General features: G+C 44.6%; 2 protein-coding genes, 1 long non-coding RNA gene and 1 pseudogene across 3 annotated transcripts in view; 1 reads left to right on the forward strand and 3 right to left on the reverse strand.

Annotated features, from left to right (window-relative positions):
• The window catches only part of LOC102131854 (uncharacterized), a 104328-nt gene that overhangs the window by 70654 nt on the left and 18021 nt on the right, over window positions 1-15653 (reverse strand). The window contains exon 6 of the mRNA XM_074024495.1: window positions 4992-5144. Within this exon, the coding sequence (XP_073880596.1) occupies window positions 4992-5006 (15 nt within the window). The 5' untranslated portion in view covers window positions 5007-5144. The remainder of the gene's footprint in view (window positions 1-4991; window positions 5145-15653) is intronic.
• On the reverse strand, window positions 286-1396 carry LOC141409133 (uncharacterized; annotated as a pseudogene).
• Window positions 286-2652, reverse strand: LOC123570185 (uncharacterized). The gene has a single exon (XM_074024623.1). It carries the CDS (start codon window positions 2376-2378, stop codon window positions 1437-1439), a length of 942 nt encoding a protein of 313 aa, XP_073880724.1. The 5' UTR covers window positions 2379-2652; the 3' UTR covers window positions 286-1436.
• On the forward strand, window positions 9766-15571 carry LOC135968564 (uncharacterized). The gene is made up of 2 exons (XR_010583451.2): window positions 9766-9824; window positions 11507-15571. It is a non-coding gene; the product is annotated as an uncharacterized lncRNA (long non-coding RNA).

The raw sequence follows: 15653 nt of genomic DNA on the forward strand, positions 1-15653 counted from the left end.
GTCCTGAGGCAAGAGAAGAGGATCTGGAGACAGGGAACATAAGGCCGAGTCACACTTCATTCAAGATAGAAAATATCCTCTCCATATGGCCCATGCTGAGTAAATGACCTCGTATCTTTCCTTCATCTACTTCATTTACATAGGGCATACAGAAAATTAAGAACACACTTCCATTTGCTCTAGAACTTAAAGAAATAATTACGAGTAAGCTTAATTAAGGAGGTGAGAAGCTTTTACATTAAAATCTACAAACATCGATCAAAAAAACTAGAGATACGACCCATATTGATGGATTAGAAGTATTAATATTGTTTAATAATTATACAAACCAGTGTGATTCAGATTCAACACAATACCCATAAAAATCCCTATCAGTTTTCGTTAAACAAAAAACAGGCTGGAAAAAATGACTCACGTCTGCTAGTCAGGCTGCTCTCAAACTCCTGACCTCAAGTGATCTATCTGCCTTGGCCTCCCAAAGTGCTGGGATTACAGGCGTGAGCCACCCTGCCCAGTGCAATCTTCTTAACATAAACACTTTAATGTCAATTAATGCTTGAACTCAAAGTTAAGTCAACTCAAACTGAAGTCAACGCTGAATTGACTCTAATATCAATTAACGTGTGATGGTTTGCTATACTCATGGCATTTGCAACGATTATCTCAAGAATGAATTTTCTGATGTTCTTCAAGGAGTGACCTCAGAGTGAAGATATTTTACACTTACAGTATTTGTAAGCTTTCTTTCCAGTATAGATTCTCTGATGTGTAATGAGCTGTGAACGTGAAGGAAAGGCTTTGCCACAATCATCACACTTGTGAGGTTTCTTTCCTGTATGAATTCTCCTATGTTTTGCATACGATGAAGCTTGACTGAAGACCTTGCCACAATCATGACATTTGTAAGGTTTCTCTCTAGTAGGACATTTGTAAGGTTTCTCTCAAGGTATGAACGATGTCTGAAAATTTTCCCACATTTGTCACACTTGTAACATCTCACTTCATTATGGATTCTCCAATGATTTGCAATGGTTGTAGCGTTACTGAAGACTTTGTGACAATCATTACATTAGTAAAGTTTCCTTATACCATGGATTGCTTAATGGTGAATAAGTGTTGACTGCCCATTAAAGGCTCTGTCACACTCATTACACTTTTAAGTTTTCTCTCCAGTGTGAATCCTAGTATGTTCTGCCAGGTGTGAATCACTCCTGAAAGCCTTGTCACAAACTCTTACATTTGTATGATTTCTCTCCAGTATGAATTCTGTCTTTCGAGGCTGGATTGTGACTGTAAACTTTGTCACATTCTTCACATTTGTAAGGTTTCTCTCCAGTATGAATTCAATGATGCCATGCAAGCTTTGCTTTTTGACTAAAAACTTTACCACATTCATTACACTTGTAAGGTTTCTCTCCAGTGTGAATTCTAGTATGTCATGCCAGGTGTGAATCACGCCCGAAAGCTTTGTCACAAACCTTACATTTGTATGGTTTCTCTCCAGTATGAATTCTCCTATGCTTTTCAAGGCTTGATTTGTGACTGAAAACTTTGTCACATTCTTCACATCTGTAAGGTTTCTTTCCAGTATGAAGTCTATGATGGCTTGTAATGGATGACTTCTGACTGAAGGACTTGCCACATTCCTTACACTTGTAAGATTTCTCTCCAGTATGAATTGCCTTATGAATTACAAGGACTGAATTTTGACTGAAGGTCTTGCCACACTCATTACACTTGAAAAGTTTCTCTCCAGTATGAATTCTATGATGATGTGCAAGGTGTGGTTTTCGATTAAAAACCTTGCCACATTCATTACACTTGTAAGGTTTCTCTCCAGTATGAATTATCCTGTGATTTTCAATGTTTGATTTGAAATGAAAAGTTTTATCACATTCTTCACATTTGTAAGGTTTCTCTCCAGTATGAAGTCTATAATGGTATACAAGGGATGACATCTGACTGAATGTCTTGCCACAATCATTACACTTATAAGGTTTTTCTCCAGTATGAATTCTCCTATGTCTTTCAAGGTTTGCTTTGAAACTGAAAGCTTCATCACATTCTTCACATTTGTAAGGTTTCTCTCCAGTATGAACTCTACGATGGTATATAAGGGATGACGTCTGAATGAAGATCTTGCCACACTCATTACACTTGTAAGGATTCGCTCCAGTATGAAGTCTACAATGGCGTGTAAGGGATGACTTGTGACTGAAGGTCTTGCCACATTCATTACACCTGTAAGATTTCTCTCCAGTATGAATTCTTCTGTGTGTTTCAAGGTTTGATTTGAAACTGAAAGCTTCATCACATTCTTCACATTTGTAAGGTTTCTCTCCAGTATGAAGTCTACGATGGTATACAAGGGATGACATCTGACTGAAGGTTTTGCCACACTCATTACACTTGTAAGATTTCTCACCAGTGTGAAATCTACGATGACATGCAAGGTTTTGCTTCCAATTAAAGACCTTGCCACATACATCACATTTATATTGTTTGTCTCCTAAATGGATTATCTGATGTTTCCTTAAGAGTGATCTATAGGCCGGGCGCGGTGGCTCAAGCCTGTAATCCCAGCACTTTGGGAGGCCGGGACGGACGGATCACGAGGTCAGGAGATTGAGGCCATCCTGGCTAACATGGTGAAACCCCGTCTCTACCAAAAAATACAAAAAACTAGCCGGGCGAGGTGACGGGCGCCTATGGTCCCGGGTACTCGGGAGGCTGAGGCAGGAGAATGGCATAAACCCGGGAGGCGGAGCTTGCAGTGAGCTGAGATCCGGCCACTGCACTCCAGCCTGGGCGACAGAGCGAGACTCCGTCTCAAAAAAAAAAAAAAAAAAAAAAAAAGAGTGATCTATAGGTAAAGGCTTTGTCACTCTCATTACATTGGAAAGATTTTTCTCTTTTTTTTTTTTTTTTTTTGAGACTGAGTCTGGCTCTGTCGCCCAGGCTGGAGTACAGTGGCCTGATCTCAGCTCACTGCAAGCTCCGCCTCCCGGGTTTACGCCATTCTCCTGCCTCAGCCTCCCGAGTAGCTGGGACCACAGGCGCCCGCCACTTCGCCCGGCTAGTTTTTTGTATTTTTTGGTAGAGACGGGGTTTCACCGTGTTAGCCAGGAGGTCTCGATCTCCTGACCTCGTGATCCGCCCGTCTCGGCCTCCCAAAGTGCTGGGATTACAGGCTTGAGCCACCGCGCCCGGCCAAGATTTTTCTCTTATGTGTGCTTCCTGTTTTTGTGTGAGTAATGATGAATGGAGGAAATTATTTCCATAGTTGTTAGAAATATGGGTTTTGGGCCTACAAGAAATTATTTGGGATGTTGAAACTGAGGAAGCATCATTGATAGACTTCTCAACTTGATTGCTAATTTCTCCTTTGCTCTGAAATGTGTGTAGTTCAGGCAGATGTGAATGAAAGCTTAATTCAAGCTGATTTTTAATAGGCTTCTTTCCAGCATGCCTTCGATTATATCGGTCTGTACTACCAGTCAACCATTTTATTTCTGTCATGGGTGTTTCATGCCTATTTCTTTCATCTTCTTGCCACTGAAACTCAAAGTTATGAATATCTTTCTCAATTTCCTGGAAGCAAAAATCTCCAGTGGGATGAATTTTATGTCTTTGCATTGTCCCTGTGTGATTCACTTCTGTATTGTGTTTTGCTATTGATGAGAACTCCTTCATCATGCATCTGGAATGGATATCTACAAAATGTAAACACCAACAGGTTTCCAATTAAGTATAGATGGTAAATAATACTAAACTGTATAAATATGACACTAAAAACAATACTCATTTTAAACTTCCCAAACATGATCTTCAAAGTTTAGGAACACAAAAGGGTAAGATTCTTTAATAAATAAAAGGCAATTACATGTACTTCAAATTGTTTTTAACTGAAGCCTACTCCCAATATCATGACGAAACACTGACAGGGCACAAACAAGTTTAAAAGGAGTATTTTTCCACTGTGATCCTAAAGTGTGAAACAGTTTGCAAAAAACATATCACTGTCACATCAAGAAAGAGAAAAATAGGCCGGGCGCGGTGGCTCAAGCCTGTAATCCCAGCACTTTGGGAGGCCGAGGCGGGCGGATCACAAGGTCAGGAGATCGAGACCACAGTGAAACCCCGTCTCTACTAAAAATACAAAAAATTAGCCGGGCGCGGTGGCGGGCGCCTGTAGTCCCAGCTACTCAGGAGGCTGAGGCAGGAGAATGGCGGGAACCCGGGAGGCGGAGCTTGCAGTGAGCCGAGATCGTGCCACTGCACTCCAGCCTGGGCAACAGCGTGAGACTCCGTCTCAAAAAAAAAAAAAAAAAAAAAAAAGAAAGAAAAATATATATTCTTCATATTTATAGCATATCTACTGTATACAAATGCTAAAGGGCCACACAATATACTATATTGGTAAATAATCAACAACAGGCTAATGTCACCCTGGGTGACAGAGCAAGATACTCTATCAAAAAGAAAAAATGAGAAAATACAAACATATGCAAGGGCACATCCCCACTTCTGGAGGGAAGGTATCCTCACCCAGGGAGACCAGGTTCCTATAATTCTCCAGCATCACGTCCCTGTACAGAGTCCTCTGAGCAGGGTCCAGGCATTTCCACTCCTCCTGAGAGAATTCTATGGCCACATCCCTGAATGTCAACAGACCCTGAAATGAAAACACATTTTAACCAAATGGTTATGGGAGGAGTTCTTATCTTTAGAAAAAATGAGGAGAGGTGAAAGCATGGATTTCATTGTGGTGAATATTCTGACAAATCCGAGTGAGGGATTTTCCACCACATTTTGTCTTAGCAGTGTGTTTTGTTATACTTTTCCTTTTTTTGTTTCTTGTTTTTGTTTTTTTGAGATGCAGTCTCGCTCTGTCGCCCAGGCTGGAAGAACTCAGAGAAGATTCCCAACTCCAAGGCCCAGCGTTTCAAAAAGGAATGAGACAGAACAATCCACCGAGAATATCATCTCACCTGAGGAGGAGCCATCCCTGACTCCTCTGCTTTCCTCTTCCTTTTCCAGGTATCTTCCTCAGGGTTTCTTCCTCACGTACCAAGAGTCTTTAGAAGTCAATCTTGAATGTTAAAAATATGTTGTTGATTGCTCAGAATCAACACACCCCGTCCCTGTAACACAATGACACATACAAAGGAGACCTCAGTCTGAGGAAATATGGTCCTCTCTACTGCCCACTGCAGCAGGGACAACAGGAAAACTACATGAATTTTGAGCCCTTTCTTCAGAACCCAATTCCCTCCTGGAGAAGCCCACACACACGCTGCAGCAGTGGGAGCTGGGTTGGAATGAGCTCCCCTTTAGGACACAGACCCAGCCCTGACCAAACCCCACACAGAGGCTGGATGTGGTGGTTCACGCCTGTTATCACAGCACTCAGAGGCCAAGGCAGGTGGATTGCTTGAGCTCAGGAGTTCGAAACCAGCCTGGGTAATACGGTAAAACCCCATCTGTACTAAAATTACCTAAATTTTGCCAGGTGTGGTGGTGCACGTCTGTGGGTCTTTGGGCCCAGCTACTTAGGAGTCTGATATGAGAGGATCACGTGAGCCCAGGGGCGGAGGTTGCAGTGAGCCAAGATTGCATCACTGTACTCCAGCCTGGTGACAAGAGTGAGATTTATCTTAAAAACAAAAAAGCGGCCGGGCGCGGTGGCTCAAGCCTGTAATCCCAGCACTTTGGGAGGCCGAGACGGGCGGATCACGAGGTCAGGAGATCGAGACCATCCTGGCTAATATGGTGAAACCCCGTCTCTACTAAAAATACAAAAAACTAGCAGGGCGAGGTGGTGGGCGCCTGTAGTCCCAGCTACTCGGGAGGCTGAGGCAGGAGAATGGCGTAAACCCGGGAGGCGGAGCTTGCAGTGAGCTGAGATCCGGCCACTGCACTCCAGCCTGGGCGACAAAGCGAGACTCCGTCTCAAAAAAAAAACAAAAAAAAAACAAAAAAGCCCAGGTGTGGTGGCTCACGCCTATAATTTCAACACTTTGGGAGACCCAGGCAGGCAGATCACTTGAGGTCAGGAGTTGGAAACCAGCCTGGCCAACATGGCAGAACTCCATCTGTACTAAAAATACAAAAATAAGATGGATGTGCTGGTGTGGGCCTGTAGAACCAGCTACTCGGAAGGCTGAGGTAGGAGAATCACTTGAACCCTGGCAGGGGAGGCTGCAGTGAGCTGAGATCGTGCCATTGCATTCCAGCCTGGGTGACAGAGTGAGACTCCGTCTCAAAAAAATAAAAATGAAAAATAATCTGGAGAAAGCAGGAAGGATAGTCTGCTGGGTTTATCATTTTGATCCCTGGCACAGACAGTTCCTCTATTTTTGCCCCCAGTCATATAGTACATGCTTAATAGCTACTGAGTGAGTGAATGAATAAGAGTGATACTAGCATGTCCTCTCTGGGGTCTCATGTGTACCAGCGTCCTGTTTGACTTTGGAATGGTCTTCATCTTGACGGGGGAGATGAGCAGAAACAGCTGAGGGGGACAGCCCAGGGTCCCTCACCCAGACCAGTCTGCTTGCCCAACAGGTGGGAAGAACAAGTGTATGTTCGCTCAGAAACACATCTGGCTGATCTAAGGGGTCGCTGCCTGACCCTGAGCGAACCCACACTGGCAATTAAAGACCCTAAATTAAAAACCTTCCTGTGGCTGGGTGCAGTGGCTCATGCCTAAAATTTCAACACTTTAAGAGGCTGAGGCAGGCGGATCACCTGAGGTCAGGAGTTCAAGACCAGCCTGACCAACATGGAGAAACCCCATCTCTACTAAAGATACAAAATTAGCCGGGTGTGGTGGCGCATGCCTGTAATCCCAGCTACTCGGGAGGCTGAGGGAGGAGAACCGCTTGAACCCAGGAAGCAGAGGTTGTGGTGAGCAGAGTTCATGCCATTGCACTCCAGCCTGGGCAACAAGAGCAAAACTCCATGTAAAACTCAAAATAAATAAATAAATAAATACATACATACATACATAAAAGAGTTCCTTGATATATTTATCAAGTACACGTTGAAACAACCTAAAATCATGTATCAGGTACTAGGAAATGTTTTCAATATATGATACAGACTAGAAAGCATGCAGTCCCCAGTGTAAACTGAATACAATAAATTTCATAAACTATTTTAAAATGGTTAAAAAATACATCTAATGAATTGTGGGGACAAAGGAGAAAATTTTGAACACATATCATAGTTACAAAACAATGATGTGAGCTCATAAGATTCTACCAAAGCCTGAGAAGATTTATTTTATATTTTATTTTATTTTAATTAATTAATTTTATTTTATTTTGAGACGGGGTCTCGCTCTGTCACCCAGGTTGAAACGCAGTGGCGCGATCTCGGCTCACTGCAACCTGCACCTCCCGGATTCAAGAGATTCTCCTGCCTCAACCTCCTGAGTAGCTGGGAGTAAGATTACAGGCGCCCGCCACCACACCGAGCTAATTTCTGTATTTTAGTCGAGACGAGGTTTCACCATGTTGGCTAGGCTGATCTCGAACTCCTGACCTCAGGTGATCCGCCCACCTCGACCTCCCAATGGGAGGCCGGTGCGGCTGGATCGCTTGAGCCCTGGAGTTGGAGACCAACCTGGGCAACAAGGCGAAAGCCTGTCTCTAATAAACAATACAAAAATTAGGCCGGGGGGCCAGGCGCGGTGGCTCAAGCCTGTAATCCCAGCACTTTGGGAGGCCGGGACGGGTGGATCACGAGGTCAGGAGATCAAGACCATCCTGGCTAACACAGTGAAACCCCGTCTCTACTAAAAAAAATACAAAAAAAGTAGCCGGGCGAGATGGCTGGCGCCTGTAGTCCCAGCTACTTGGGAGGCTGAGGCGGGAGAATGGCCTGAACCCGGGAGGTGGAGCTTGCAGTGAGCCGAGATCCGGCCACTGCACTCCAGCCTGGGCGACAAAGCAAGACTCCATCTCAAAAAAAAAAAAAAACACACAAAAATTAGCGCGGTGTGGTGGCGCGCGGCTGTGGTCCCAGCTACTTTAGAGGCTAAGGTGGGAGAATCCCTCTAGCCCAGGATATTGACGATGCAGTGAGCTGTGATCCTGTCACCACTCTCCCGCCTGGGCAACAGAGACCCATCTCCAATAAGAAAGAAGAAAAGGGAAACACATGGGTCCTGGGTCTGGGGGCAGGGAATCTAGGGGCCAATTAACGTGAACTTTCCAAAACTAGGCCAAAAGGAAAAACCCCATCTTTCCATCCGGAGTAACAAAGAATCAAAGGCTGCTCTCCCTACCGCCCTGCCCCTTCAACCACGTCTCAGATGGAAAGGGAAAGAGCCCAGGAGTGGCCAAGACCAAGCACCGGCCACCCCTCCATCTGTGTTATGCCCAGACCGTTTATTCCCCGAAGAAGACCACCAGAGTCCAGAGTCAAAGCTAAGCAGCAAGGATCTTTATTACAGGTTCGAACCTGGAACTCTCCCTCGCTCGTGAAACGAGACGGGCACGAGAGCTCCCCCACTGAGCTCCGAGCAGTGTTATATAGTCTAAGAAAAGTGGGCATAGAGTTATTATACAAATCAGATATATGATTGGCTAGTGTTTGAACAAGGCGATTTGGCTAACTATGATTGGTTCCTGCCATTTCTGATATTTTGGTTCAAACTTTGAGGCGGGAGAGCAGGTTTATGGCAGCAAGAGTTTATCTTACTTAAACACGTCTTGTGACCTTGCCTCAGAACTTACAAAATCTCTGGTATGTGCAAAACAAAATCTCTGGTACGTGCAGAAAACCAGGTACTCACAGAACTTACGAAATCTCTGGTATGTGCCAAGATTAGAGAGCAGAACAAGGGTGTAGCGGGTGGGGGGCGGGTACACATCTATCTTTGTGTCCTTTCATCTGCATAGGGCACCCATCTGCATAGGGCACAGGGCATAAGGCATAGATAAGGGGTAGCCCATAGAAACCTCAAAAGAAATACTTTAAGCCCCCAAAACTTTGTAAACGGGGCCCTGGAGACGCTGGCTCGGGCCCACTCCTCCCTGTGGAGTGCTGTCTTGATTGAATAAATTCCTGCTATCGCCGCTTCGTTCTTTTGTGACTTTGGGCGGGGTTTTTTAAAATTATTATTCTATGTTCAACAGCGAAGAACCTGGAAACCTCAAACTCCAAGCCCGCCTTCCGGTAACAACAGGGACAGAACGGGATAAGAGGGTTGCCTCCAAGAAGAGCAAGTTTTCCAAGGGTTGGAATTGGGGAGCAGCAGGGCCCGGCAGGAGGGGGGGAGGTGGAGGGCGACGGCGCCTTCAGACCAAGGTGGGGTCTGCAGGACCCCAGGACCAGGCAGAGAACGCAGCTTCCCCGGGACTGGGGCTGCCGCGGTGCGCTCCAGGCGCCGACAGGAGCGAGGCTGAGAGGCGCCCAGGGCGGGAATTCAGCTTGCGGGTGAGGACTTGAAACAGCGCGAGCCGGGAGGACAGGTAAGGAAGGGTTTTGTGAAGGAAATTTTCGCGATAGGAGGTGTCTTCATGGCCCCACTGCAGAAAGACTGGGGATGGGACCAGCCTCAGGGCGACTTTAAACTCAGTAGGAAGGGACTCACGGACTCCCACTTGGACGTCTCAACTTGCTCTGGGTTGAGAAAGTCGCGCCGGAATTTCCGGGTCTGTGGGAACCCCACCTCCCTGGTATAGCAGCACCTGAGAACTGGGAAGCGCAACGCCGCGGTGCAACCCTCAGGCCACACCATCCGCTTCCGGGTCTGTGCCAATCAGCGCAGGACAGAAGCCAGACCTGGGCGGAACCCCCAGGAGGTGGACGGGGTATGTCTGAGGAGGGGGCGAGGGAGAGTGACAAGGGGCCTGGCGCGGGGGAGAAGAGTCGTGGGTTGTGAGGGGTCCGCGGGGGCGGGGCCTGCGCTTTTCTCCATCTCGCTCCCCGCGCATCAGTTTTCCGGGTTTTGGAGACAAACCCGCCAGTAAGGCTGGAGCAGCTCAGCAGTCATGGAAATAGTACCTGAGAAGTCGACGTGGGGCGGTAATTGGATCCAGGAAAGTTCCTTGCTATTGAAATTAATTTTACCAATTTAATTTCAAAGCCTTTAAGTTGTCTAGGGCAGGAAGGCAAGCTAGAATGCGAAATGCAAAGGCTTCCCTGAGCGAAACGTACAATTTCATGCCGATGGCCCAGAGAACAGAATAGAAATGCTCCTCTTTTCTATTCTCCATTTACTGGGGTGGGAGACTCCACCCTGTGCTCAGCTCCAGAGACTTCCCTAGGGCCACCCCATGGGGTGCGGAGCGGACGGCCCAGACCTAGGAAGAGTGAGGTCACCACCTGCTGCTTAAACACAACAGGGATGCGGGCGAGGTGGCGGGAGTCTGGGGTCCCAGCTACTTAGGAAGCAGGAGCAAGAAGATCGCTGAGCGCAGAGGTCCAGCCTGGCCAGACCAAGACCCTCTACCCCAGAGCTCCCTCCTTCCTCTCAATAAGAAAAAAGGTGATTTAAAAGAAAAACAAAAACAAAAAACCATATAAATTGCCCAGTTTTTCCTTACATTTGTTACTTCACGCTGCACTTAAAATGAATTATTCTTGTCGTGGAAAAGAGTCAAACTCAGTAAAATATTTTGAGAGGTTTATTCTGAGCTAAATATGAATGACAATCAGGAGGTCCTGAGAACATGTGCCCAAGGTAATGGGGAACAGCTTGTTCTTAGACATTTTAGGGAGGCATTAGACATCAATCAAATACATTTAAGAAATACACTGCTTTGGCTCAGAGAAGTGGGACAACTCAAAGCTGGTCTTCCAGGCTATAGGTAAATTGAAACATTTTCTGATTGACAATTGGTTGAGTTTGTCTAAATACCTGGGATCAATAGCAGAAATGTTCAGGTTAAGATAGAAGATTGTGGAGACAAAGGTTGTTTTGAAGTCTTCTATTGGCTGCCTTAGAGACAATAGATGACAAATGTTTTCTATTCAGACCTTTAAAAGGTGCTAGCTTCTTACTTAATCTCTTCAGGATTGGGAGGGCCTAGAAGAAAAAGATCTAGCTATGTTAGAGATTCTTTACAGAATCACATGTACCCCTCACAAAGGACAGCTTTGCAGGACCATTTCAAAATATGGCAAAGAAACATGTTTTGGGGTAAAATATTTTGACTTTCTTCTTTGTCACATGTTATTCCAGAGTCAGACTGGAAAGTAAGACAGGATATATAGGACTAAATAAAACCATCTGATGAGTATTTATGGTTTGTAGGGCATGACTCCCCAGACAGGAATTTAGGCAAGATAAAAAAAAATCAGATCTTAGTCCTCATTCGCAAACCTTTTCTTTTTTTACATTTCTTCCTGCAATATATTTAAGCGATAAACGTTAACAACATATCAATAATTCCTAAATGTATTGTAATATTCACTTTACGTGCCTTCTGAAAATAAGTAGAAAATGTACTTTTTATCTTCAAGCTGGTTTTTTTTTTTTTTTTTTTCCTAGAAACAAGACCTAGTTCTGTCACCCAGGATGGAATGCAGTGGTAGGAACACTGCTCACTGCAACCTCAACCTCTGGGGCTCAAGCAATCCTCCCACTACACCTCCCAACTAGCTGGGGCCACGGGCCCTCACCACCACACCTGGATAATTTTTTAACATTTTGTAGAGTCAAGGTTCCACTATGATGCTCAGGCTAGCCTTGAACTCCTGGACTCAAGCAATCCTCCCACCTTTGCTTCCCAAAGTGCTGGGATTACAGGTGAACCACCGCACCCATTCAATTGTAATCTATTTTAGGTGTTTTCTTTATTGTTCTTGCCTGAGTGTTCTATCAGGTGTGAATAATAAAGGCTGTAAAATAGGCAGTCTTCAAACATTGGGATTTATTTTCATATAGAGAATAATTATGAGATATTACTAAGGATACATCCCAGTCAGGTTATTCTGTTTTACGTGGGCCCTGAAGAAAATATAAGTAAATTACAAAATTGGCTGGGCGCAGTGCCTCCTGCCTGTAATCCCAGCACTTTGGCAAGCCTAGGCGAATGGATCACCCTGAGGTCAGGAGTTCGAGATCAGCCTGGCCAACACGGCGAAACCCCATCTGTACTAATAGAAATATTAGCTGGGCATGGTGGCACGCACCTGTAATCCCAGATACTCAAGAGGTTGAAGCAGGAGAATCGCTTGAGCCCAGGCAGCGGAAGTTGCAGTGAGCTGAGATCTCACCACTGCACTCCAGCCTGGCCAACAGAGTGAGACTGCATCTCAAAAAAAAAAAAAAAAAAAAAAAAAAAAAATTATAAACTTTTAAATCACCTCATTTCTGCATGCAATAATTTTATGGCAATATCTGTAAGTTAACATGTACCATGAACTATATTTTTCACTCATATCCCTAGTTATCGAAGGTTTCATTTATCAAACACTAGTAATTAGCTAAAACATAATTACGTTTAGGAAGAAATTAGCATATCTAAAATATTAGCAAGTTTGAAAAAGCATAATGTGGTCGGGGTGGCAGCTCGTGCATGCAATTCCAGCATGATGGGAGGCTAAAGCAGAAAGATAAGTTAGTGGCCAAGAGTTGGAGGCCAGCCCAGGCAACATGGTGAAACCTCATCTTTATATTTTAAATATATATATATATATATATATATATATATATATATTTTTTTTTTTTTTTTTTTTTTTTTTTTTGAGACGGAGTCTTGCTCTATGCCCCAGGCTGGAGTGCAGTGGCGCGATCTCGGCTCACTGCAAGCTCCGCCCCCCCGGGTTCACGCCATTCTCCTGCCTCAGCCTCCCGAGTAGCTGGGACTACAGGCGCCCACCACCTCGCCCGGCTAATTTTTCTTGTATTTTTAGTAGAGACGGGGTTTCACCGTGTTAGCCAGGATGGTCTCGATCTCCTGACCTCGTGATCCGCCCGTCTCGGCCTCCCAAAGTGCTGGGATTACAGGCTTGAGCCACCGCGCCCGGCCAATATTTATTCATTCATCTTGGAGATGGAGTTTTGTTCTTATTGCTTAGGCTAGAGTACAATGGTGTGGTCTCGGCTGACCACAACCTCTGCCTCCTGGGTTCACGTGACTCTCCTGCCTCAGCCTCCCGAGTAGCAGGTATTACAGGCATATGCCACCATGTCTAAGTCTCTACTTTTACTAGAGAAGGGGCATCTCCATGTTAGGCTGGTCTCAAACTCCCGACCTCAGGTGATCCGCCCACTGAGGCCTCCCAAAGGGCTGGGATTAGAGGCCTGAGCCATCGTACCCAGCCTCTATGTAGCTTTTTAAAAAATCCTTGTAGCTATCTTGTTTAGGAATAAAATTGGAGGAAGGTTTGTCTGACACTGTTCCCAACTTGACTTTTCTCTTTGACTTAGTAATTTTTAAGTTTCTTTCACAAGCTTCTGACAAACATAATGCTTTGACACACTGATATTGCTTTATATAGATTTTCCAAAACAGTAAAGTCCAAGGGTGTGTCATGAACTGGGTTAGTGGAGGCAAGAAGATTCCCAGAAGACTCCTGGTCTCAAGCAAACCTCACACCTCAGCCTCCCAATGTGTGACGAACACAGGTGTGATCCACTGAACCCAGTGGAGTCTCCATCTCAAAAAAAAAAACAAAAAGCAATACAGGAATTAAGGTACTCTATGGAATTACATCATTTGACTTTTTTTTGGAAATGAAAAGTCTGACGTATTTATTACTGAACCCAGCCAACCAATGTATTCATAACAGATTCAGAGAGAAAAAAATGTATTCCCAATAAAACATGTCCCACTCTTCAGATAGTAGTGACATTTTCTGCTTGATATGGTAACGTGATTGTAATGCTCAGACAGCATAAATATGTGTGTCATCTCAGGTGCAATTCCTTATAGACCCAACTTGGCTCTTCTCCAGTGTCTTCTTTTAAAGTTGTACCTGATTTTATTACCAGTTTTCATCTGAATCCACTGGGGAATGGAATGATTTTGCTTTTTTTCTTGGCCAGGAATCACTTAATCCTGAAAGTCTTATGAGAAGATATGGCTAGAAGTGGAGTCAAGTACACACCACTTGACTCCAGGCAAAGGAAGAGAAGGGGCTTGATATTTATTATTATTATTATTATTTTGAGAGAAAGTTTCACTCTTGTTGCCCAGGCTGGAGTGCAATGGCATCATCTCGGTTCACTGCAACTTCCGCCTCCTGGTTTAAGCGATTCTCCCACCCCAGCCTCCCAAGGAGCTGGGATTACAGGTGCCTGCCACCATACCTAGCTAATTTTTATATTTTTAGTAGAGATGGCACTTCACCATGTTAACCAGCCTGTTCTCAACCTCTTGACTATTTTTTCTGCTGTTAGCTATCAGTCCTCTTCATTGCAGCACAAACAAGATTATTGTTTTTCCGTGAAACTGATGTGGATGGTCTGCCTGCTGCTCCATACATAACCTTCAACATTGTCTTCTCACAACTCAAAATGAGTTATCCATTTACAAACTGTTGACTTCTTTTGGGCATCGTCCCCATAACCTTTTCATAAAGCATCAATGATATCATTATTCGTCTACCCAAATTTTACCATAAGTATTCTTTTTTTGAGACATGATGGAGAGCAGTGGCAAGATCACAGTTCACTGCAGCCTCAACCTCCCAGGCTCATGCCATCCTTGGGCTGCAGACTCCACAGTAGCTGGCCCTGCAGGTATGTGCCACCATGCCCAGCAAATTTTTGTATTTTTTTGTATAGAAGGGGTTTTCACCATGTTACCCAGGCTGGTCCTGAATACCCAGGCTCATGTGACACACCTGTCTCGGCCTCTGAAAGTGCTGGGATTAGAGACCTGAGATACTGCATCTGGTCTCATTGTAAATTTGATGTTTCTTATTATTTCAATTTTAGCAGAATTTATATTGCTTTGATAGAGTCTCTTTTCAAACTCATGCCTTATCCTTTTTAGTGCCTCAAACTACAGCCTGTTCAGACATGTTAGAACAGATTTGTACCAGTTTATTTTGGTGCAAAAACTGTGAAATCCATGCACAATTTTCTCATAATATGTATTTTTCCATGAGCTTCTTGAAGACCTCTTGTACTAGAAAACTGTATTCAAGAGGCTATATAAAAGGATTGTAGATATGCAAGTGCCATTTACTTCTGACATCCAAGGATGGTTCAACATATTCAAGCAAATCAATGTGATATACCACTTGAACAGAATGACAGATGAAAACCACATCATCTCAACAGATGGAGAAAAATCATTTCACAAAATTCAACGTCTGATCACCATAGAAATCTTAAACAGCCGGGCGCGGTGGCTCACGCCTGTAATCCCAGCACTTTGGGAGGCTGAGGCAGGCGGATCATGAGGTCAGGAGATCGAGACCATCCTGGCTAACATGGTGAAACCCTGTCTCTACTAAAAATACAAAAAATTAGCCGGGCGTCGTGGTGCGCACCTGTAGTCCCAGCTACTCGGAGGCTGAGGCAGGAGAATGGTGTGAACCCAGGAGGCAGAGCTTGCAGTGAGCCGAGATCACGCCACTGCACTCCAGCCTGGGCAATAAAGCGAGACTCTGTCTCAAAAAATAAATAAATAAAAAGAAATCTTAAACAAAATAGAGAAGGAAATTTACCTGACCATTGATGA

This window comes from Macaca fascicularis, chromosome 19, assembly GCF_037993035.2.
Source record: "Macaca fascicularis isolate 582-1 chromosome 19, T2T-MFA8v1.1".
NCBI classification, from domain to species: Eukaryota; Metazoa; Chordata; class Mammalia; order Primates; family Cercopithecidae; genus Macaca; species Macaca fascicularis.